The sequence below is a fragment of the Phoxinus phoxinus genome (genome assembly GCF_949152265.1).
Source record: "Phoxinus phoxinus genome assembly, chromosome: 1".
Lineage (NCBI taxonomy): Eukaryota > Metazoa > Chordata > Actinopteri > Cypriniformes > Leuciscidae > Phoxinus > Phoxinus phoxinus.
This window is the reverse complement of record NC_136876.1, coordinates 18,138,717-18,165,255: the sequence shown is the minus strand read 5'-3', so window position 1 is coordinate 18,165,255 and position 26,539 is coordinate 18,138,717. Positions and strand designations below refer to the sequence as shown.

The 26,539-nt window shown below is 37.6% G+C and overlaps 1 protein-coding gene across 1 annotated transcript; it reads left to right on the top strand.

Moving 5' to 3' along the window:
- On the top strand, window positions 1-26,158 carry LOC307009970 (Fc receptor-like protein 5). Its single transcript, XM_079634243.1, has 23 exons — window positions 1-413; window positions 484-612; window positions 1,123-1,293; window positions 1,377-1,658; window positions 4,089-4,331; window positions 4,423-4,549; window positions 6,987-7,003; window positions 9,127-9,162; window positions 13,848-14,108; window positions 14,348-14,620; window positions 16,438-16,698; window positions 16,914-17,186; window positions 17,259-17,387; window positions 17,897-18,040; window positions 22,813-22,839; window positions 22,916-23,197; window positions 23,450-23,698; window positions 23,775-23,900; window positions 24,399-24,488; window positions 24,860-24,916; window positions 25,082-25,168; window positions 25,450-25,506; window positions 25,635-26,158. Exons 1-22 carry the CDS (start codon window positions 218-220, stop codon window positions 25,503-25,505), a joined length of 3,516 nt encoding a protein of 1,171 aa, XP_079490369.1. The 5' UTR covers window positions 1-217; the 3' UTR covers window position 25,506; window positions 25,635-26,158.
- The last annotated feature ends 381 nt before the right edge of the window (window positions 26,159-26,539 follow it).

The window sequence follows — 26,539 nt, the reverse complement described above, 5'->3', positions numbered from 1 at the left end:
TGTGTTGTACAATTAAGTATCTGTTCATACATTAAAAACAGCATATTTTATTCAATTAATTTGATTAATAATTATTATTATTGTTATTATTTATGTTCTTTATCACATTATTTTAATTGTTTATTGTTGTCATTATATAGAAAGACCAACAGCCAGAGTGACCATTAAACCTGATCATCATGTATTCAGAGGAGAGACAGTCACTCTCAGATGTGACATGTATGGTCAAGGAGTCACTAGCTGGCGGTACAACTGGTATAAAGGCGGTTCAACCAGTGCTTTCAGTGAACTACAGGAACACACATTCAGTTCTGTTTCTGAGTCTGACGCAGGTAAATACTCCTGTTATGGGACAGAGACTGAAGGATCACGCAGATCACACCGCAGTGATGAAGTTACACTGACAGTATCAGGTGAGTTTGATCATCTCTTCATAAACACAGAAGTTTAACATGTTGTTAATGAGCGATGTCTCTATTTCAGATCCCAGAGCAGTTTTAAGTGTTTCTCCTCAGAAGTGGTTTACTGAAGGAGATCCAGTGACTCTGATCTGTGAGGTTAACGGCTCCTCCACAGGCTGGACATTCAGCTGGTTCACTGTAACTGTCTCAGGTCAGTTATAATGTCCTTCATCTGAGTTAACTGGTTTTATTGAAGTGAAATATATAATTCAATATTTCTGAAACCAGACACAGACTGGTTTTAAGGGCAACACTTTCACGGGCACCAAGCAGTGAAACCTAGTTTGAGAACCCAATCCCTCATAACCAGTCTCTCCTCTGTGTCTGTAATGCTCTAATCCAAGGAAGACGAAGATGATGAAGATATAACACAGGGTTTATTTACACAACACAGAACGAGAGAGCCAACATGGAAGACAGCGTGTACAAATAAACACAAACAACACAAGACAACTGAAGAGTGCATTAGGAGGAACTTAAATACACATGGTTAATAAATAAAAGATGAACAGCTGTGATGATTGGTGTTAGTATCCATGGTGACTGATGAGTGACGGGAAACTAGAACACATGTGATGATGTAAACAAAACAAAGTCCAAAAAACTAAAACAAACTAAACATGAGCGTAAGGTGTTAACTACACATTCTCACTTTATACAGGGAGCAGGAATGGTCATGACCTCCTCTCAGACAGCAGCAGAGGATCTGGAGGAAAATACACTGTCAGTTCTGCAGATCTAAAACACACTGGAGTTTATGTGTGCAGAGCAGAGAGAGATAAAACAGCCGTTTACTCAACATACAGCAACACACAACCACTGTGGGTCACTGGTGAGTTCACACATATAGTTTAAATGATTGATTATTATTTAATAAAAACAAGATTCATATTATAGCTGTAATTGTCTTGTCAGGCGTTTCTCCTCCAGTGTCTCTGATCATCAGTCCCAGCAGAACTCAACACTTCACATCTGTCTCTCTCTCTCTGAGCTGTGAGGACCAGAGTAACTCTGATGGATGGACAGTGAGAAGATACACAGACAGCGGGCGGCTGGAAGATTGTTCATCATTTCGCCGGGGATCACAAACAGGATCTACATGTACAATCACATCTACTCTCCCATCAGACACTGGAGTTTACTGGTGTCAGTCTGAATCTGGAGAGAACTATCACCCTGTTAATATCACTGTACACTGTGAGTCTGTGTTTATGTATTTATTAATTTCACTAACAGTTTACAATCAATACACACACTGTAAAACCTAACAGTAATATGTACTAAATCAAATTGAGTTCACTGCACTCAAATATTATTGAAACTTGAATGACTGAAATTGAACTCAAACTGAATGAGTTATAGAACATTTCTATATCCCAGAATGATAATTGAATAATAATTGTATAATTAAGTGATGATTGAGGATTAGTGATAAACACCTGCTGTTAACAAGCCGAATCACTGAAGGAAAGAGAAACACAAGAACTACAACTGACTTCCAGCCACATCCTTAGATGAAATCAACTGAAGATAAAAGAGGAGGATTACACCAGTACACAAACAGCATTACCAGCTTCACTTATTATTAACCAGTTTGAATTATTATTATTATACAGTTATTATTATAATTAACAGAGGTTTAGATGTTGATGATTTGTTTCGTTTAAGGTCACCATGATGGAGATCAGCGTTTGCTTTAGTTGGGCTCTTGACCCTTGACTTTTTCCACATAAGGTTTTCTTTGGCTGCTATATTGTGTGTTTATATAACACATTTATAATGGTACAAAAGTCATGGAAAATTGTTGATTGTGTATAAATGGTTGAGGACTGATGATGACAATAGATCATTTTGTGACTTGATTCACTGATCTTATTCAGAGTCTAATCCCTGATAAAAAGGGCAACATATTAATCATTTTTTTTCAAAACTGTGTTTCAACAGCATAAGCGCCAGCAATTCTATGTTCATCAGACAATATGAATAATATTACAAAATGAATGTGCACAAAAAGTTTCACAAAAAATGTATTGTATTTCAAAGACTCACACAGACATCAAGATTCAGCATATGAACCTCAACAATGGTGACCATTAAAAACTATTCATGTTGCAATGCATGCTGGGTACTAGCATAATACAAAATGTATCCATTGCTCCCAGCACACATTGCGGCATGAATATTTTTTTATTGGTCACCGTTGTTGAGATTCATATGCTCATTCTTGATGTCTGTGTAAGTCAGTATGAAACCATAGAGGTTTTAAAAATCATATTGTCACTTCAATGGACCTTACAGTAAAATCAGAGTTCTGTTATAACAAACAATACAAGTAACATATCACCTGTTTACACAGAGATTAGGCTCTGGAAAAGATCAGAAAATCAAGTCATTAAATGTTGATTTGCATCATCTAAACGCAATAACATGTTTTTATTTTCTTTTGGCTTATGTGCCATAACAAATGTGTTATATAAACACTCAGTTACAGCAGCCAGAAGAAAATCTGGTGTTATAAAGTCACGGGTCAAGAGCCCAACTAAAGCAAACACTGACCACTATCATGGTGTCTTTAAATGAAACTCAATAAATCATCATCATCTAAACCTCTGTTCATTCTCAATAACAACTTCTGTAGATGCATGACAAAAGTAAAACTGGTTAGTAATTAGTGAAGCTGCTAATGTTGTTTGTGTAGTGGTTTGACAGGTGACCTCAGCGTTACGTTGGACAGACTGAACATGAATTTCCAGACTGAAAAGCCACGTAAAGTGTCTCTTTGCCCACAGATTTAATTGGATAATCATGGGTCATAATCCTCTTCTGCTGAGAACTTGAGAGATTTAAACATATTTGATCTTAAGTTGATTTCATCTAAGGCTGTGGTTGGAAGTCAGTTGTAGTTCTTGTGTTTCTTTTTCCTTCAGTGATTCTGCTTGTTAACAGCAGGTGTTCATAATTAATGCTCACTAATCGCTTAATTCATCAATTAATTAATCACTTAATTTCTTGACTGCAATGTATACTTTTATTTAACTCAACTGAGATAAGTTCAGAGTACTCATAACTATTGTTTTTTATAAACTTAATTAAATTGAGGTAATAAGTTTCCTCAAATGTAATGAGTTAGCTTAACTCATTGGATTTGAGTTTGTATATGATATTGCGAGCTAGCAGGAACTGCAAGTGCTCTGAGTTCATTTAAAGTTAGTCTTTTCAATTTTTTTACTCAATATAGTGAGGTTTCAGCTATATAAAGTATTTAAATGCAGTGTAAAGTTTAATTGCGTATTAAAAAATATCGTTGTTTAGTGGACTCGATTAAAATAAGTTCAGAGTACTCATAACTATTGTTTTTTGTTAACTTAATTAAATTGAGGTAATAAGTTTCCTCAAATTAAATGAGTTAGCTTAACTTGTTGGGTTTTACAGTGCAGGTTTATTAAACAAGAAAATTATGTACTGTAGTGTGACGTTGACCAGTCCAATCCAGCCAGACCATCGTAGCAATATACTAAAAACAGAAACCAGTGGGCAGTGGAAAATATAAAGTTATTTTTTATTTTGTCTTGTTTTTATTATGTTACGATTTTGTTCATATATTGCATGTCTCCTGTGTTTCTGTAGCTGGTGTGATTCTGGAGAGTCCTGTTCATCCTGCGACTGAAGGACATAATCTGACTCTACGCTGTTTATATAAATATACAACCTTATCAAAACTCAGAGCTGATTTCTATAAAGATGGATCACTCATCCAGAAACAAACTACAGAGATGATCATCCCTTCTGTCTCAACGTCACATGAGGGTTTCTACTACTGCAAACACCCGGAGAGAGGAGAGTCTCCCAAGAGCTGGATCTCAGTCAGAGGTGAGAGTCACTGAAACTGTGAGCTGATTTATTTCTTCATATGCCTCGTTCAGATATAGTGCATGATAAAGTGTTTGTGTCTCTTTCTCAGGGTCTCATTCAGACTCTCAGATCTCTGTCCTCCATATACTCAATTCTGCACTGGCAGCTTGTCCATATCTGATAGTGACGGTCGTGCTGATTTACAAATGCTGCAGAATGAGAGAAAAAACACCTGAGTGATTTAGTAGAAGTCATTATTATCATTATTTTTAACTGACCAACAAATCAGTCAAAATAATCATTAATATTATGGGATGTCACCTTAGGCTTTGCTCACTGAGGGATTGATATTTGTAAAGTTGCTTTAAAAACACTGTTGTGAAAACTGCTTTACAAAAACTGAATTGTAAAATTTGGTTAAATTAATATATTTAAAAGCAAGAAAAATGAGTAAATGCTGAGATTGTTTATGAGTGTTTTTAACAGTTACATGAAGAGGAAGAAACTTTAATCTGATATTAATTTGTTGTTGTGGTCAAAAAACATTTGTCATGAAGTCAACATGAACCAGCTTTCCCAAACCACTTGACTTCCATTGTCAATTCCCATTTTATCCTCCAGGAATTGATGGTAAAATCCAGTTTAAACTTTAGAATAGCTAAGAAAGGGTCAATTTTGATTTTATATTAACTTTGACAAGGTACATGGATGTTAACCCTTTTAACCCATTTTTTTTTTTTTTGTGCTGTTTTTGAACTAATAAAAACATTATTTGTAATATAGACCTTCATTGAGCTTTAGTATCACAAGTACATCCCCGTCCCACTCACAGTTTATATTTTAAAATAAAGCCTGACAAGACAGTGACTGTCTGTTTAAAAAGTTGAGTAACTTATCTTACATTACTGCTATTTATCAACATATTTCAGTAGCTTTTCAGTATTTATTTATGTTTTATGTTTATGTTTTTAAGTGAAAGTTTAATATTTTTGTGTACATACTTTGTATATACTCTTTGTGTAATACAGAGTGCAATTCTTTACAAATGTAAGGCTTGTGTGATATTTGCGTGTTTCACATTATAACCACATAACGACATTTGTAAGCTATTCCTTATTTTAGTGTAAGTGTCCTGAATTGTATTGCTGCAATATTTTATATTTGATGTTTGTTTACTTTTTAAATAAAGAAACTGCTTTTTTAGGATATTGTGGATCTGATGCTTCGTCTTGCAGTGTCACAATAAAAGCAGAGGAATCGTGCGAATGATTTCACACATGATTATTTTAACTCATCCTGTGGTTATTATGAGTGTTGTGTAAAACTGCTGCTATAGTGTTCACATGAGAACTGCTGGTCATGTGACTGTGATGGTTTTTAACACTTCTGAACATGAACACATGATGTCATGCACTGATTATGTGTTTAGAGTTGAGAAACACAAGAATAGTGTTAATAGTTTTGAGGAATCTTTTAGAAAATGGTGTTACGTTGATGAAATTTGGCTTTTTGATTTATGAAAAACCTTTGACCCAGAGTATGAGCAATGATCGACGCTTAGCAAACACCACTAATTCAGATTCGTATGTGTTGAGTCTTTCTGGATGAAGCACGAATAAAACAAGATCTGAAAACTTCTGATGTGAGCTTCTCTTCACACCAGTTTATCTTTCTAGCACTTCCTCTTTCACTCTCAGTCTCTCCGTTAAATGCGTCATTCTACAATTTAGATGATTCTACATTCTACAATTATCGATGTTAATTATGTATTTTCTTCAGTTTATATTGTATTCATTAAGGGAAAGCAGATTATAATCTCACACAAATATTTTGTGCATCACAGCTGTACAGCAGCTTTAAAAGAAAATAGTGTCATTGTCCAGCTGAAGTTCCCTTTAAAAAGTGTTACAACAATCCCCTTACATACAACTAAGAACAGTTTCTGTTCAATAATTGTACAGAATGATCAGTGGAAAAGAAAGACAAATAGAGATGTGCCGGACAGTGTTTTAAAAAGGAACTGATGAGGTTTCAAAGAAGAACCGGTCAGTCAGATCAGTTGCGAAGACAATGTTGAAAGCCAGTGGTTAAGTTTCTGAGACCTCAGTCAGTGAAAAACGTTTGTGTTGTCTGTATGAAGACATTTGGCAACTCAAAGCCAAAGGAAGTGAAGGTAAAATCTATATTACATTGATTTTACTGGAAAAATAATAATAATTCAGGTGTTCGTCACTTTTGACCGTGAACAACACAAGTGTGACTCCCAGATGAACAATAGCAGAGGGTTCAGTAAATTGCCTCACAAATTTCAGTCCACCATGTGAAAACTGTGCAAATGACAATAAGACTTATGACCTTTAACAAGAATTGAAATGACTGCTGAGGACAGTAAGATAAGATAATATCTTAAGATAAGATCATCTTTTTTTTTTATGTTACTTTCTCAAAAGTACTAATACAATTGTTATTTGAATCGTACAGAAGCTGAATTCACTAAATTAAGAGGAACAAGCATACAAGTTGTTACATCACTTGTCTTGGTTATGAATACTAAACTTTTCACTGGCACAAATATATCAGTGCCAAACTCGACACCTTTATTGTTGGAGGCCTGATAGATTAGAAATGGATTGAGATGAGCTCATAGTTGTGGTTTGGTTTCTTCTCTTTCAGATCAGTGGCATTAACCAGTGTGGGAGGAACAATGGTTGTTTACCAGTTTCACTTCTTAACTTATAAAGTTATAAATACATCTAATAACATTATTACAATAAAGATCCATCAAAGTTATGATTCCTTTTCCATTAAACACAACAACATTACTTCTCATAATGGCAAATTTATGCTGTTCACAACATTTCAACTTGCGTGACATTTTTGAAAATGTGTTACAAGATTATCAACTTCTTAAAAGGTTTTCTGTAACACATGAGGTACATTTACACTGTCATCATTATGTTCCTAAAGATCTGACTATATGTATCAGGAAGTCTTGAGGCTTTAACTCAGTCTGTCTTTAACCGTCAGTCATTATTCAGTCGGTATGGAGCTCAGTCAACTTCCTCTTCTGCTCTGTGAGTATTATTTATTATTATTTCTCTGAAAATAATTGCACTTATATTATGAATAGGATTGTGTTCCTGGATTTTATTTTCTTCTTCATGCTGCTCTTAGAGTTTCAAATCCAGCTCAAGTTCATGATATATGAGTGAAAGAAGAGTTTGAGAGAGGAAGTGTGCAGTTAGTGCTGTTTGTGAAAGAGAAATGCACTCTGTTGTGTTTGGGTCAGTCTGTTTATTCACTCACTCGGTTTAATGCTTTGTGGTGTTTGCTGTATCACCCTGAAGAAGGCTGACTGTGCCGCTACGCGTGGGTTGTTTTTTCCCCCATGTTTTTTAAATTTTCTACTATGAAATAGCCAATCTAATAAAGGCTTTTTATATATTTCCAAAGAAGAGTGCCTTGGATTTCCTTCTATTACATTTTGTAGATTTTCACTAGTTAGTCTTCAGTAGATATTCACTAGTTAGTGTTAGATGTTCACTAGTAAGCAGTTAGTAAGAGTTTATATTAGTTTATTATTGTCACTGTTTTCAAAGGTTTTTACAGAAACACTCATCCAGGTGTCACTAGATCTAGACAACGTAGAAGAAAGACTTCAAGAGAAAGTAAACATTTCTGTGTTGTGAATCTGAGAAACGTGCAAGAGTGAAATTCGTATGTGTAAAGTAGAAAAATATGCATTTATAACATGTGTACAGTATAATACAAAGTTGATCAGCTCCATGTTCACAGTGTAATAATTGTCAGATGTTCCTGTATTTGGCTGAACTGTCACTTGTGAGCGTGTAGTAGATTTCTCTTATACATAAAATAAGTTCTTGTGGAGAGAGTTCTTCTGAACCCAAATATCTGTCAGAGTTTGGGTGGAAGTAGCGAGGACTCAAGTGCAGAGAAATAAGGCTATTATTATAGGTTATTAATAGGTTATTAAGTATAAAAAATAAAACAGGAACAAACAAAAATTACCCCGAAGGGGAAACTAAGACAGACTGGACTTGGCAACAGAATAGGCATGCAGGACACAAGAGGTACATTCGACGACAAAACAGCACAAGACTGAAAACACAAGGAGAATAAATCGGGAGAACAAACAAAGGAGGTAACGAGGGGGGACAGGTGGGGCAAGTTAATCAATCAGGTAACGAGGGGGGACAGGTGGGGCAAATAAATCAGTAACAATGGGAGGGGCTAGACAATCGACAGGAGAACACATGGCACAAGGAAACATACATGACAAGCCATGTGCTCACACCAAACATGACGAAAACACAAGCACATGGCCAGTAAAACAAATCACCAGCCATATGCTCACACTTAATGAGACATGAACACGCAGCCAATGAGAACACTCATAAGCCACGTGTTCACACAAAACAGGACAAGGCATGAAAGCACACAGATAGTGTAAAACACAAGTTGCGTGGTACACAGTACAGGATAAGGCATGAAAGTACATGAAACAAGGCACTCAGACAAGACAACGTGTCAGGGCTCTGTCACAAAACCAAGAAATAGACCAGACAGAAGTGACAGCACCCTGACAATATCTGTCTGTGGGACAGACCTTCATACCTATTGCTAATTTACAAGCAAAAAACATCAGGGACAACTAAGAGAAACACAGCCGGTTGTTTCACGGGAAGAACTTTGCAAATAAGATCCCATAGAAAAAACAAAAAAATTGGGTTAATCAACTAACATTTAAAATACACAATCTTTAATGAGTCTCTTTTTTTTACTTTGTGTTTAGTGCTGATTTCAAACATCCAGTCTGGACACACTCAAGGTGAGTGAATCTGATTCATAAATTTCATTACAAATGTGTGATTCTTTTACAAACCAGGGGCCGGATTCACCAAACATTCATAAGAATAATATTCCCAAAAACTTTTCATAAGAATGTTCTTATCTTTCTTTTTATGGTTGTTCTTAAGACAAAATTTGGTTACACTTTATTTTAAGGTGATGTAGTTACATATACTTACTCAAAAACTGAGTAATATTAATAACTAGCCTACATTACGATAGAGTTACTAGAGTTACAGTTAGGTTGGTTTAGGGTTAGTTACTTGTAATTATACATAATTTACTGTTATTACTGGTAACCACTAGTAACATGTAACTACGTCACCTTTGTCACGGGTAAGGTGCGGGTGAAGACAGACAGAGGCACAAAGTTCCAATTCAAGCATTTACTATAATAATTCACACAACTGGTACAGGCAGACAGGTAACACACTCAATACATGGTAACATAAACAAGGACCGACAAAGACAGACTGAAGAGTAGCAAACTAAATACAGAAACAAACGAACACTAACAAGGTGAAGACAGGTGACACAGATGATGAGGACGATGAACAGGTGGATGATTGAGGGAGTGAGTTCAGGTGTGAAGACACAAGGGATTCTGGGAAGTGTAGTGCAGACTAAGATAGACAGGTGCAGACGAAGACTGTGACATAACGCCCCCCTTCAACAAGGCGCGACCTCGCGCCGTAGAACAACAAAGGGGTGGGGGGGTGGGCGCCCTGGAGGCTGATGAAGGGGTGGCCGATCTGGAGCAGGAAGCCTCCAGGGCGGAGCAGGCCTTTCTGGCGGCCAGGGCGGAGCAGGACGTGCAGGCGGCCAGGGCGGAGCAGGACGTGCAGGCGGCCAGGGCGGAGCAGGACGTGCAGGCGGCCAGGACCCTTCGGGCGGCCATGGCGGTGTGGACCCTTCGGGCGGCCATGGCGGTGTGGACCCTTCGGGCGGCCATGGCGGTGTGGACCCTTCGGGCGGCCATGGCGGTGTGGACCCTTCGGGCGGCCATGGCGGTGTGGACCCTTCGGGCGGCCATGGCGGTGTGGACCCTTCGGGCGGCCATGGCGGTGAGGACCCTTCGGGCGGCCATGGCGGTGAGGACCCTTCGGGCGGCCATGGCGGTGAGGACCCTTCGGGCGGCCATGGCGGTGAGGACCCTTCGGGCGGCCATGGCGGTGAGGACCCTTCGGGCGGCCATGGCGGTGAGGACCCTTCGGGCGGCCATGGCGGTGAGGACCCTTCGGGCGGCCATGGCGGTGAGGACCCTTCGGGTGGCCATGGGAACCGTGTCGGAAGGGCCTCCACGATCCCCTCAGAGGACTTATTGCCCCCCCCCAAAATTTTCTTGGGGAGGTCAGCACTGGACTGGACCAGCGGCGAAGAGGGCTCTGAGCTGACCGGGGCCAGCGGCGAAGGCGGTCCTGGGCTGGACGGGACCAGCGGCGAAGGCTCTGGGCTGGACGGGACCAGCGGCGAAGGCTCTGGGCTGGACGGGACCAGCGGTGCAGGAAGCTCTGGGCTGGACGGGACCAGCGGTGCAGGAAGCTCTGGGCTGGACGGGACCAGCGGTGCAGGAAGCTCTGGGCTGGACGGGACCAGCGATGCAGGAAGCTCTGGGCTGGACGGGACCAGCGGTGCAGGAAGCTCTGGACTGGACGGGACCAGCGGTGCAGGAGGCTCTGGGCTGGACGGGACCAGCGGTGCAGGAAGCTCTGGGCTGGACGGGACCAGCGGTGCAGGAAGCTCTGGGCTGGACGGGACCAGCGGTGCAGGAAGCTCTGGGCTGGACGGGACCAGCGGTGCAGGAAGCTCTGGGCTGGACGGGACCAGCGGTGCAGGAAGCTCTGCAGGAAGCTCTGGGCTGGACGGGACCAGCGGTGCAGGAAGCTCTGCAGGAAGCTCTGGGCTGGACGGGACCAGCGGTGCAGGAAGCTCTGGGCTGGACGGCAACGGTCCGGGGTCGAAGAGGGACCAAAGCAGAGAATGGTGTCGGCCATCTCGACCACCGCCTCTACTGCGGCCTCCACGGGTCCCGCGAAATCTGGCCAGACGGGTTCCCTCAAACGACCCTCCATGGGCAAAGGCTGGGAGATCTTGGCTCTCCTTGGCCAGGACGAAAATTTTTACCCAATCGTCCATTTTAGGGTGGTCGGTCCTTCTGTCACGGGTAAGGTGCGGGTGAAGACAGACAGAGGCACAAAGTTCCAATTCAAGCATTTACTATAATAATTCACACAACTGGTACAGGCAGACAGGTAACACACTCAATACATGGTAACATAAACAAGGACCGACAAAGACAGACTGAAGAGTAGCAAACTAAATACAGAAACAAACGAACACTAACAAGGTGAAGACAGGTGACACAGATGATGAGGACGATGAACAGGTGGATGATTGAGGGAGTGAGTTCAGGTGTGAAGACACAAGGGATTCTGGGAAGTGTAGTGCAGACTAAGATAGACAGGTGCAGACGAAGACTGTGACAACCTTAAAATAAAGTGTTTAATAATTTAATAATTATCCTATTCATATTCCTGAAAAGAACGTTTTTAAAAAATCATCGTAAATAACGTTTTAAAGTCAGGATAACCTCCAACCCAAAGGAACATTACGAACTTCTTGGAATTTATCTTGAGAACTTTCTTAACTTCTTTTTTAAGAATATTTTTGTGAATCCGGCCCAGCTGTCACTCATCTGCACTCATTCACTTTTAGTTTCGTTTTCATGGACTTTCAGTTTGTTTTCATTCATCACATGTTTTCCTTTGTTTGTATTCTCCCGCCACTCATCAGTTACCATGGACATTCATTCATCACATCTGTTCCTCATTTATTTTGTTACCTCTGTGTATTCAGTTCCTCTGTGTTCAGTCTTTATTTGTCATTGATGTTTGTATACGGTTGTTACGTTTACACTCCTCTGCACACTGTTACTCCTGCTTGCCTTCTTGTAGTTAAAAACCTTATATTTGATAACCTCGTCTTCAGTCCGTCTTCCCTCATCTTCATCTTGTGACACCAGCAATGAAATGAGTGTCATGATTAAAAATACAGCTTTTTAAACAAGTTATAAAATGAGTTGTGAGTAACACCAGACAGAGGATTCTGAGGTGTGACAAAAACACCAAAAAAACATTCACTCACATGAAAAAATGTGTATGCAGAATTTATAAATATGAAATATCTTTTGACATTTGTCTACAGATTTAATAAAAATTATCAGAGTTGCTGGACCTGCAACAACAAAGTCCTTTTAACAACAAAAACAATTTGTAACCTTTTGGTAACTGCTAATGGTAGAGCCCTGCACGGGCCTCAAATCTAGGCCCTAGCCCGGCCCTGGCCCGAGACGCTCAGGCCCTAGCCCGGCCCGTGTCCGACAGCTCATCATAATTATCAGCCCGAGTCCGACCCGAGCCCGTTTTTTTTTTTTTTTTTTTTTATATACACAGCTGTAGCCTGGCCTAGGGCAAACTAGCTATTTGCAGCCATTAAAATAGGTCAATTTTGTTAGTTATGTTTCTTTTCATTTCTTCATTAAGTTAATTTAGACAAATGTTCGGTTTCTTTTTGTTTTTTTATTGACGACCAAGCAGCCGACTGCGAGTTAAACATGTTTGATCCATTTAGCCTCTCAAATCAACACTTTACTTGGCTACAATAAAATCCATAAAACACCTTAAGCATATCACACATAGACAGTTATAGTTTAAACGTTTATTATCATTTTTAAAAAGCTGAGGCAAACTGCTCTGCTGCTCACAGTCGCACCAGCGCTCGCAAACGAAATGAGCTATAGCCTACAATCTAAACAAATCAAATAAATGCCATTTAATTAAAAACAAACATGCAGATTATCTTACCTCAAAAATCAAGTTTTCACTACAGAACATGGCCATTCTTATTTCCAATAGTTTCCAACAGACTGATGAAAATAAAGTCGTTTTCAAACGAAAACCAACAAGACAGCCCCCTAACATGGCTAAGAACAGTTTCTTACAGAGCATCGTGAAGAAAAATCACAGCATCCACAGTGGAAGGTTTTAATCCAGTCGAACTTTTTTCTTGAACTATTCCAGCTGCGCTGAAGTCACGCTCGCTATACTTCTGCTGCTGGCGGGGACACTAAAAACAGCGAATGGGATGTGCCGCCGGGAAACCTGTGTGCGTGCGTGCGTGTGTGTGTGCGCGAGCGCGAGCAGACTGTCATGTGTCAGTCATATGTCAGTGTGATAGGTTTAAAACGTCTTTCTATGTTTGTTTTTCCATCGTCAACTTCTCATATTTAATTTTAATACATGTCTGAAATAGGCTATAAAAAGAAGGATAAGCCTAAAACAGGCCCGAGGCCCGGCCCGCATGTGAACTATGACGTGAAAATTGGCCCGAAGCCCGGCCCTAGGGGCGTAAATAAGTCGGGGCCCGTCGGGCTCGGGCTGAAATGCAGGGCTCTAGTTTGAACTCCACATAGGGGGGTCTTTACACCTTTGTTGTCCTTTAACTCTTTGCATATACGCTGAGTGAATGTTGACCTTGTTTGTTCTGCTGCCAGTAACTCGGTACATTGTTTGCGAAATAAAAATGCATAAATGATTTACCAGTGAGAGAATGAGATCTGCTGAAAAACTTTCACGTCTTATGATCTCACTGACTTTATATTGACAGATGTTCTCAAACCGACTCTGACTGTATGGCCACAGAGTTCAGTGTTCACTGGAGACTCAGTCACTCTGAGATGTGAGCTGGGTCAGTCATGGGGTGGTTGGGAGTTTCTCTGGAGTAAAGACTCAAAAACTGAATCTTCTGAAGCTGAAACTAAAACAATCTATCCTGTGAAAGTCTCTGATGGAGGAGAGTACAAGTGCAGAGCGACAAGTGGAGGATCTTACACATATTACAGTGAACCAGTAGCAGTGACAATACATGGCAAGCGTTTTCTCTCATTTAATGACCTTCTCTGAGAACACAATGAAATTGATTCATAAGTGACTATAACAGATATAGAGAACAACACTTCAGTGTAATTTAACTTGTGTTGTACAATTAAGTAACTGTTCAAACATTAAAAACAGCATATTTTATTCAATTAATTTTATTAATAATTATTATTGTTATTTATGTTCTTTATCACATTATTTTAATTGTTTATTGTTGTCATTATATAGAAAAACCAAAACCCAAAGTGACCATTAAACCTGATCATCATGTATTCAGAGGAGAGACAGTCACTCTCAGATGTGACATATATGATGGAGGAGTCACTAGCTGGCGGTACAACTGGTATAAAGACGGTTCAACCAGTGCTTTCAGTGAACGACAGGAATACACATTCAGTTCTGTTTCTGAGTCTGACGCAGGTAAATACTTCTGTAATGGGACAGAGACTGAAGGATCACGCAGCTCACAACACAGTGATGAAGTTACACTGACAGTATCAGGTGAGTTTGAGTATCTCTTCATAAACACACACGTTAACATGTTATTAATAAGCAATTTGATTATTCAAATTAAACCAAAATTATCTCACATGATCTTCAAACCAAGTCTCAACTTTGCTTGTTTTTTGGATTTTTCACATCCATTACCAAATAACACACTAAACAGTAGTCATGATAAATGATGATTTTTCTTTCTTTTTTTCAACTATAAGTCCTTACAGACTGAGATATAATAATTGGTAACACTTTATTTTGATGGTCCCCTTTAAACATTCCGTTGACTAGACTAGAGTAAAACTGCACCCACATGTCAACTAACTTTCATTAGAGTATTAGTTGAGTATTAGACTGTTAGTTTAGGGTTAGTAGGACACGTTTTATGTAGGCTATACTTGTAAAGTCACTTATAGTCAGTTGAATGTTTAAAAGGAACAATCAGAATAAAGTGTTACCAATTATTAATAATACATGATACAATAGAGAAACAAAAAGCAAGAAAAATATATATATACATTTTTTTAAATACATATACACAGTATGGGGTTAAACAAATTCATATTTTCAAAATTTAAAATACAATACAATTTCCTGGGTTTTTAACTTTATAATTTTAAGGCCTCAGTATATTTAGGGTTAGCTCTTTTTAAAGACATTAGGCTGTGGTGCTGGTTTCAAAACTTTGCATTTGTGAATACAATATTTTAACTTAAGAAGTTATCAACAAAGTCCACATTTTTGTCGTCTAAATGTTTTTCAACTTTCACCATACCCCAAGTAATAGATGGAAAAAATATAATGTTTTATATTATCCATTTAAAATTCCTCAGTCCAAAATGTTTTAACCGACTTACATTTTAAAAATGAATGATCAACCAATTCAATATTATTATTACAAATTTGGCAAATGTTTGAATCCGCATTCAATTTTATTCTTAGAAATACTTTGGCTGGATAAATATCACACATCATTTTAAAATGCACGTTTAGGTAGAAGGGGAAATAGAAGATATTTACTTCTGAATTACTTGACTGAATTCCTACTGAGATGTTGAATTTCTTCTTATATGACCAGGATAGCTTTCCTGCAAAAGTCAATTTCTAATAATCTTATTAGTGCTCACTCCTCACCAATATAACTTATTTTGCCTAAATTAACATCCCAAATATCTTGGGAATGAGCATGTTAGAAACTCTTTTAACATACTAATTATTGGTAAAATAATACTTCTAATAACTTTCATATCATCTTTTTTCTCACAATTAAAATTGAATTGGGTGAAGAAATCACTATAACTCCAAAAAACAGTCATTTTATCCATCATGTGCAACATTGAACAAATACCTCTTAATGTCATTGACTAAATATCATCCAAACCCAAAGATTGTCTTTGACAATCCATTTACCTGTCCATTTATCTGAGCAGATGCAGGTTTGGTTACAGCACCACCTACTGATCAGAAACTATATCACTTTATCCAACACTATCATCTACTGTAGATCATTTTAAATGTTCATAAACTGCTGCACCTGCACAAAACTTTGTTGAATGGTGTGTCTCTTTGACTGCTGGTGTAGATGTTGGTGGTGTGACTGTGAGTCGAGTTCTGGATTATCAACACAAATATTGGGGCTTTGAACCTTTATTGTCTTTTAAGATTTCGCATTGTCCCATAATGTTGGCCTTTTTGACCCTGTAATGTTTCTTACATTGTCTATGAAATCAAAATACTTTAATAATTTGCCAGTGAGAGAATGAGATCATCTGTTGAAAACATGTCAGAGCTCATGCAAATTCCCAATAATTTTATTTTGACAGATGTTCCCAAACCGACTCTGACTGTACGGCCACAGAGTCCAGTGTTCACTGGAGACTCAGTTACTCTGAGATGTGAGCTGGGTCAGTCATGGGGTGGTTGGGAGTTTCTCTGGATTAAAGACTCAAACACTGAATCTTCTGAAGCTGAAACTAAAACAATCTATCCTGTGAAAGTCTCTGATGGAGGAGAGTACATATGTAGAGCAAGAAGAGGAGGATCTTACACATATTACAGTGAACCAGTAGCAGTGACAATACATGGCAAGTGTTTTCTCTCATTGAATGACCTTCTCTGAGAACTTACCGAAAATTATTAATAAGACACTGAACATCTTTGAGAACAATACTTTAGTTCAACGTGATTTAGCGTCTTACAATCAAGCAACTGTTTGTACAATTAAAAACAGGACATTTTATTATTTGTATTTATTTTAATAATCACATTTGTTTCAATGTTTATTGTTGTTTTTCTACAGAAATACCAAAACCCAAAGTGACCATTAAACCTGATCATCATGTATTCAGAGGAGAGACAGTCACTCTCAGATGTGACATATATGATGAAGGAGTCACTAGCTGGCGGTACAACTGGTATAAAGGCGGTTCAACCAGTGCTTTCAGTGAACGACAGGAACACACATTCAGTTCTGTTTCTGAGTCTGACGCAGGTAAATACTTCTGTTATGGGACAGAGACTGAAGGATCACGCAGCTCACAACGCAGTGATGAAGTTACACTGACAGTATCAGGTAAGTTTGATCATCTCTTCATAAACACACAGAAGTTTAACATGTTATTAATGAGCGATGTCTCTATTTCAGATCCCAGAGCAGTTTTAAGTGTTTCTCCTCAGAAGTGGTTGACTGAAGGAGATCCAGTGACTCTGATCTGTGAGGTTAACGGCTCCTCTACAGGCTGGACATTCAGCTGGTTCACTGTAACTGTCTCAGGTCAGTTATAATGTCCTTCATCTGAGTTAACTGGTTTTATTGAAGTGAAATATATAATTTAATATTTCTGAAACCAGACACAGACTGGTTTTAAGGGCAACACTTTCATGGGCACCAAGCAGTGAAACCTAGTTTGAGAACCCAATCCCTCATTACCAGTCTCTCCTCTGTGTCTGTAATGCTCTAATCCAAGGAAGACGAAGATGATGAAGATATAACACAGGGTTTATTTACACAACACAGAACGAGATAGCCAACAAGACAGCGTTTACACATAAACACAAACAATACCAGACAACTGAAGAGTGCATTAGGAGGAACTTAAATACACATGGTTATTAAATAAAAGATGAACAGCTGTGATGATTGCTGTTAGTGTCCATGGTGACTGATGAGTGGCGGGAAACTAGAACAAGGAACATGTGATGATGTAAACAAAACAGAAAGTCCAAAAAACTAAAACAAACTAAACATGAACGTAAGATGTTACACATTCTCACTTTATACAGGGAGCAGGAATGGTCATGACCTCCTCTCAGACAGCAGCAGAGGAGCTGGAGGAAAATACACTGTCAGTTCTGCAGATCTAAAACACACTGGAGTTTATGTGTGCAGAGCAGAGAGAGATAAAACAGCCGTTTACTCAACATACACTGTAAAAAAATTCCGTAAAAATACGGTACAATGTACCATATTAATTTGAAGGAATTTTCCGTATTTGTCTTTTACGGGACTTTTACCCATATTTTGAATTACGCGTTGCATTGTGGGAACTAGAACCTGATCGGCGCGAAAAGTTTGAGACGCAACCGCCATTACACACGCAGATGACCGCGGCCAAAGTTGCTTTTTAAAGTCGGATTTCGGATGTGTGGAAGTTATTCTGACACTTCTGTGGTAAAAAACTAAAATTACATTTAGCTAAATGTCAAATAAGCTGTGTACGTAACGTTATTTAGTTGCCATCCGGCTTGTTAGGCAAATGAATGTCGGAGCCGTCGTGTTTATCATGTTATGCTTATCGTCACACATTGAAATATTTTATTTCACACTCGTGGAAGTTCCCCTGGTTGTATGTGTTATAGTGTCCTCGTTGTAACTGGTTTATTGGCTTTTATTTAGTCGGTGATGCAGTTTATTTCGTGCCGAGCGCACCCGTTAACCAGGATGAAGGGCAGTAACGTTACTCGTGTTTTTGGAGCAGTTTAATGGCTTCAAACAAAAGCTACCTGATGAATCGTCGAGAAAAGGAAAGGCCATTTAAGACTTTATTTAAAAGGCATGAAGATACAACGTGAAGACTGTGTGTGAAGATGCAGTACAGCTGGATCAAGGAAAACACCACATTTTCTTCCAAATGAGGTACGTTAATGTTATGTTTACGTTAGACTTTTTATTGTCTTGTTTTTGTTTTAGACGACACACAGACATTAACATTATACACACACGACACCTATTATATGACTTTAAACCCCTAATAATGACCTTGACAGAATAATTTACATTTAACATGACTGCTATTATACTTTATTATAGTTTGTTTCATGGTTTCTGTTGTTTTCTTATCTATTGACAGGACTTTGCTGATGTAACGTTAAGTTACTGTGCATCCCAAGCACCACCCTGCATGCTTATGGGTTTGTATTTTGTTTTATTAGTATTTTTATTATTATTAATCATTATGAGTACTCAATATTGGCAAAACACATTTAAATTTAAAGTCTGAGGAAAAAGTTTATAGAAAAAGTTGGTTGCTGAATAACTGTTACCCCCTTCAAAGATTTTTACGCTTATAGGTCAGTAGAAAAACATTGTATTAGGAAGATTTAAACAACTGTTTTTGGAGTGGTTTTTCTGAAGTGGTCGTGTAATTTTTTTCATTTTTTGTAATATCTTATTTGATTTCAGGATTGCTGTCATTCAATAAGTTATTGACCACATCACCTATACCCTATTGAGGCAGTGAGCTACAAAATGGCACTTATCCTGGAGTTCATAAAGGTAAGCAACACATTTTTAATGAAATTATTTATAGAGCATGTTGTTGTGTTACTGTTTATAATTGAAAATAATGAAACATAAGGTATAGTTGAGCAGACAAGCTAACATAACATGCAATTGGAGTCCACTGTAAACAGAAGTCTTAGCATTTAATACAGTGTTTGAATTTTAAAGAATTAGGGATGGCAGTTGATAATTTAATGAACGTAAAATACTGTACGATTGTTTTTCAACCTCAACTTGGTCTGCATGATACTTTGTAGTTCAATTTCCTTCATTTAATTTCATGTGTAGCTAAAAACATATTTTTTTTTTCTTCATATGCAACTTTCCTGTGCAGAAATCCTGAATGAAGGTCGAAAAGGCTGAGATGAAGGAAACCAAACGTCTACACATTCCTCCAAGACTGCTGAAGTTCCTGTATGAACAACTGGAAATCCATGTAAAGTTTAAAGGGATAGTTCACTTTGAAATTAAATTTTGGTATGTTTTAGCTCAGTGGTTCCCAAACCTGTCCTGAAAGACCCACAACACTGCACGTTTTCTTTGTCTCCCTAATCAAACACACCTGATTCAACTCATCAGCTCATTATCACATGGGTTAATGAGCTGATGAGTGTAATCAGGTGTGTTTGATTAGGGAGACAAAGAAAACGTGCAGTGTTGTGGGTCCTTCAGGACAGGTTTGGGAACCAGTGTTTTAGCTTACCTGAAGTGCATCTAAGATGTAGGTGTCTTTGTCTCCGCAGTAGTTTAAATTTAGGTCAAACCGTTCTTGTCTGTCGGTCATATAATGCAGGTATATAGGCACTGTCTCCAAAAGCATGGAGAGATGTCTCTAATAGCATGCAGAGAAAAGTCCAAATTAAAAAATTCCCCATCGTAAGTGCACATTGATGGCCTAAGACACGAAACAAGCGGTTTGTGTGATAAAACGAACAGTATTTATATAATTTTTATCTCTGACACAAAAACGTCCAAGTGATCTGTTTACTTAGTCTGCGTAAGCGCCGGAATGCTCCGGAAGTGGTCTCCCGGATGAGTTTGCGCGAGCTATGTATTTTTGTATGTATGTAATGTATTTTTTTACATCGGTTTAAACATCCCGGATAGGCGCAAACTAGTACCATTTCTATTAGCCGTCCTATCTACAATCTCTGTTCTGTGCATAGGTTCTGGTGTAAACAATGAGTGACGTACACGCGCGAGAGATCACTTCCGGCGCTTACGCAGACTAAGTAAACAGATCACTTGGACGTTGTTGTGTAAAAGAGATGAAAACGATATAAATACTGTTCGTTTTATCACACAAACCGCTTGTTTCGTGTCTTAGGCCATCAATGTGCAATTACGATGGGGAATTTGGACTTTTCTCTGCATGCTATTAGAGACATCTCTGCATGCTTTTGGAGACAGTGCCTATATACCTGCATTATATGACTGACAGACAAGAACGGTTTGACCTAAAAATATCAAAATTTTAACTACTGCGGAGACAAAGACACCTACATCTTGGATGCACTTCAGGTAAGATAAAACATACCAAAATTGTATTTCAAAGTGAACTATCCCTTTAAGCTTTTGTCAAATCTCAAAATGGACCTTTAACTGAACATACCGAAGAAGGAAAGTTTTTCACGCAAGTTGTTCACTCCAAAATTAAAATAATGTCATTTATTACTCACCCTGCTGATGTTCCAACCCTGCAAGACTTTAGTTCATCTTCAGAACAAAAATTAAGATTTTTTAATGAAACCTGAGAGCTTTCTCTTCCTCTGTTGACAGCTTATGCAACTACCACTTTCAAGCTCCAGAAAGGTAGTAAAGACATCATTAAAGTAACACGGTGTCCTAACCAGATTGTTATTTTTCTGTCCACACCAAATGCGTCGTGACCATGTAAAGCGACAAAAACAATTAAAAACCACAGCCAATCAGAACAGTGTGGACAGGTTCTCTTGGCACAGCAGTCACAATGAAATTGATAAGTACATAATCAAATTAATAAATATTACACCATTTAAACAACTGAGTGACTGAAACAATCTTTGTCATAGAATACACTTGTTTGTTCACAATGAGTTGACAGTTTTTTTTGTAGTGTTCCAGCTGCAATGTCGCAGAAAAATAGAAACCGTTTCTAAAATAGAATCGTCACGTGTCCCTGGTTAGGACAAAATCTCTGATTGACATGGAAAATATACCTTTTATCGTGTGTTGCGTGTAGTTAGAACACGGTGTAATCTATGTATTTTCATTGGTTTAACCCCCCCAAAAAAGCGATGCAAATGCTTTGTGTGTGGAAAAACAAAACAAATTGTCTTTTGTCACAATATTTTGATACATTCACATGAGCATCTCAGTGGCTTGTGTTCTCACCCATGCATTCTCACCCTGCTGGGTCAGCAGCACGCATGCATTGTGGCGCTCTTGTGATCGCGTGTCAGCGATCTATATTTTGTGAGAAAAGATGTCTATTTTTCTTCTTTACACAAAACATTTGTGCCACTTCATAAATTTGAGGTTAAACCACTGGAGTCACATGGATTACATTTATCTCTGTATACCTATCTGAACCTTGAAATTGGTAGTTGCGTAAGATGTCAATGGAGGGACAGAAATCTCTCAGATTTCCTCAAAAAGATCTTAATTTTTGTTATGGAGACGAATGGAAGTCTTGTGGGGTGTGGAACAACATGAGCGTGAGTAATTAATGAGAATTTAAATTTTTGGGTGAACTAAGGAATATGGTGTTCTCTTACAGAAAAATGGCATTAACACTAACATTTCACTCTACTATTGACTAAGTCTGAAGCTGTCTTAATGATAAAAGCAGAAGACCTGTATTCATATTCCATTTGTTTTTGTTTCTTTCTTTCTGTATTGTAATTGTATTGCATTTGAAAATGTTTTGAATCTTGATTTTCACAGGTAATTAAGTTTTTTTTTTCAAAGAATTTTGTGAGCTATTTGGTGCAACACCAATATTGTGCAAATACCTGCTCATGTTTTCTTTTTTTAATTGTCTCTTGTTTGTTTAATGTCTAAACTTATTCCACAATACAAGCACTTTTTAATGGGTCTTTGTACATTGTTTCATTTGTTATATACATGTATATATCTTTACTCATTGAATGCATTTAAGAATGTTTACATGAATATTTGTACAAAAATAAACCATGTTCAATTTGTATATATGGTTCTTGAATTATTTGCTACCACAATATATGCTATAAAATTTCTATAAATATAGAAATTTCTGTGTAAGGATTATCCGTTAATAGTACGGAAAATGTACTGTTAATATACAGAATTTTCCGTTTTATAGGTGAAGGAACTGTCCGTAATTTAACGGAAAATGTCCTGGTAATTTTCTGCCAGTACATTATCCGTTTTTTTACGGAATTATTTTTTACAGTGTACAGCAACACACAACCACTGTGGGTCACTGGTGAGTTCACACACAGTTTAAATAATTGATTTTAATAAGGACAATTTCCACATTATATCTGTAATTGTCTTGTCAGGTGTTTCTCCTCCAGTGTCTCTGATCATCAGTCCCAGCAGAACTCAACACTTCACATCTGTCTCTCTCTCTCTGAGCTGTGAGGACCAGAGTAACTCTGATGGATGGACAGTGAGAAGATACACAGACAGCGGGGGGCTGGAAGATTGTTCATCATCAGCGTGGAGATCACAAACAGGATCTACATGTACAATCAGATTCACTGTCCCATCAGACACTGGAGTTTACTGGTGTCAGTCTGATTCTGGAGAGAACTATCATCCTGTTAATATCACTGTACACCGTGAGTCTGTGTTTATGTATTTATTCATTTCACTGACAGTTTATAATCAATAATACACAGGTTTATTAAAGAAGAGGAGGATGTACAGTAGTGTGACATTGACCAGTAAACAACCAGCCAGACCATCATAGCAATACACTAAAAACAGAAACCAGTGGGCAGTGGACAATATAAAGTTCTTTTTTATTTTGTCTTGTTTTTAATTATGTTATAATTTTGTTCATATATTGCATGTCTCCTGTGTTTCTGTAGCTGATGTGATTCTGGAGAGTCCTGTTCATCCTGTGACTGAAGGACATAATCTGACTCTACGCTGTTTATATAAATATACAACCGTATCAAACCTCAGAGCTGATTTCTATAAAGATGGATCACTCATCCAGAAACAAACTACAGAGATGATCATCCCTTCTGTCTCAAAGTCACATGAGGGTTTCTACTACTGCAAACACCCGGAGAGAGGAGAGTCTCCCAAGAGCTGGATCTCAGTCAGAGTTGAGAGTAAGAACTACAAACAGTTGAAATGTTCCTGTATAATTTACATGTACTGTAGATGTGAAATATATATGTATCTCAGTTTCTCCAGCCTCAAGATCTAATGGTTTCGATGGTCCTGTGATAATTGGAGTGACTGCAGGACTGGCTGTTGCAGTTTTGATCATTGTCTTCTTGGTCCTGCTGTGGCGCTACAGAAACAACAAAGGTTCATCATCTGACATATTAAAATTCAGTGACAGATTCTCAGACACTACCTCTGTTCCTAAAACTTGTGAGCTGCCAAACTACATCAGTCTAAGCTGGTTTTCTGATCTTAGCTGGTTTCCAAACCTGGTAAAGCTGGTATGTTTGCTGGTTTCAGAAAGTTTCTGGGCAGATTTCAGCTGGTCAGGCTGGGAAACCATCATTTGTTACTTCAATACTGAAAAGTATTGATAAATATTTATGTCATCTATATTGAAATCATTGAAACAGCGAGTCCTCCATCTTGTCATACTGAGTCACTGCATGTGTAAAACTCTCAAAATAATCATTTATTAGGTTTCATTTTCTGCCTATGAAGACAGCAGGCAGTGAGGCAGCTTAATGTTTTAGACACAACCATAATGTGATAAATAAATAAAAACTTGTCACTAAACAGTTTGTCATTCTTAAACATGTATACATGAAAGAGATTATACACAAATATTTTGTGTCTGACTAGGTGTAAGATCTGAGTCTCCGTCTCCTGTCAGTCATCAGCAGAACATCGGTCAGAAGCAGAGTGAAGCCGGAGACACGACACTGCTGTCCGGTCAGTCTTTACTCATTACACATTAATACAGAAATATTTACAAGCTAAGATAAAAGACACTTAAGAATAACTTTTAACTAACAGGACCGGTCTCACTACTAGATAATATTTCACTCTTCTAAAGTTTAAGATGATATTTTGAGTCTTACATATAATTATATTGAACTTGTCATTTGGTTTTATTTGATAAAAAAATGCATAACAAAATATATTTTATTTTCTGTATGAAATAATGTGCCTAGTGCTTTATTTATTTTTCATGTCAGCATGAAATAGTATTTTTAATTGAATTTATAAGATTTAATATAAAAGATAATATAAAAAAAATGTATGTATTATTGAAAATTAATTAATGTATTAATTTATTACAGGAACTTCACATATTTATGACTCCGTTGATACAAATATTAATCAAGAAATAAGCACAGGTAATTAATGATGTCAAGGTATTTTATGTCATTATGATGAGTTCAATATTCTTCTCTAAATAAATTGGAAATCAAATCCATCTTTTTTTGTATCACTGTCCTTTTTTCAGAACAAATCGAGTTAAACCAAGTGTCTTATTTCTCTCTCTCTGTTGTTCATTGTAGACGGTGTAAGTGGGCCGTCTGAGATCACATATGCTGAGATTGAACTCAAATCTACAAAGAAACAGAAGAAAAAGAAAGAAAACAAAGGTAAATGGAAACAAAAGTCTCTGCTCTTATGATTTTATGATGTGTTTTGTTGCTGTGCACTGTGAAACTGACCTGATCCAAAAAGGTCATTGCATGCTAATTGTGTATTTTGAGGTAATTTGGTCTAACGTCTAGTCATTTTAAAATAAAATTATCCTCTCTGTAAAATTATGATAGAACACTAAATAATATTCATTATTTAGCATGTCATAATGCCATATTTCATACCACTGTTGGACGTACAGTACGCACTAGTGATATGAACTGTTGACATCTTCTAGGCAATGACACTGAGAGTGACGACATTTACTCTAAACTGAAGCTGGACACGGATTAAGGTGAGTGTCAAAATAAAGACATCAACCACTGAAAATTTACATGCATTATTGAGAATCTAAGAAAGTAATTTAAAAACTGTATGTTAAAATAATAAATGTGCATTTTGAATTCACTGATATATTTTCAGGTGCTGATGTGCATATGCTCAGGTTAAAAAAGACGCCCAGAGAAGAAACTTTCAATCCCAGGATTCTGATGAGTTTACTGTTGGTTGAAAAGTGGAAGGATCATCAAGGCAATATATTTGCCAGAACTTACTGTAACATTAGTAAGCATTCATGTGCTTCAGAGACTATGCATGTTAATATTTGAAAAGCATTGAGCTGATTATTCATTAGAAATAAGCTAGTATTGTTTAGTACTGCACAGTGTGTTTATATTGGTTAATACCCGCAGCAGCAGCTTATCATTTGACAAATGAGGGAACATAATATTCAGTGAAAGGCTATTTCTTTTCTGACTGTTGAGTAAAGGTTTTATTTTATTTCTGTCTTCTTGCTTTAAAATGTATTTGTACAAAAATGTATTTGGAACAAAATGTTAAAATTGTGATTTACATGTCTAGACAAGTTGTCTTTAAACATAAATGTCCATAGTGAAACTACTTTTTTTTCTATGCTCAAAATAGCAATCGCAAAAAAACAAAAAAAATTAATATTTTTTATTATTATTATTATTTTTTTTTTTTTAAGGTTTTGAGTTTTGCCTATTATACATTTGTTCTCAGTTTTGTATCACTGCCATTCAAAAGTTTTTTTTTTTTTTTTTACTTTTTATTGTAATTATATATCACATTAGGCCTACTGCTTTTTATGTATTTTTGATCAAATAAATTACTGTATTATAAGAGAATAAGAGTCTTCTTTCAAAAACATTTAAAAAAGCATCTTACTAACCCCAAGTTTACTTAAAGGATTAGTTCACTTTAAAAAAAAAAAAAATTGCTGATATTTTACTCACCCCGATGTCATCCAAGATGTCCATGTCTTTCTTTCTTCAGTCGAAAAGAAAAGAAGGTTTTTGAGGAGAATA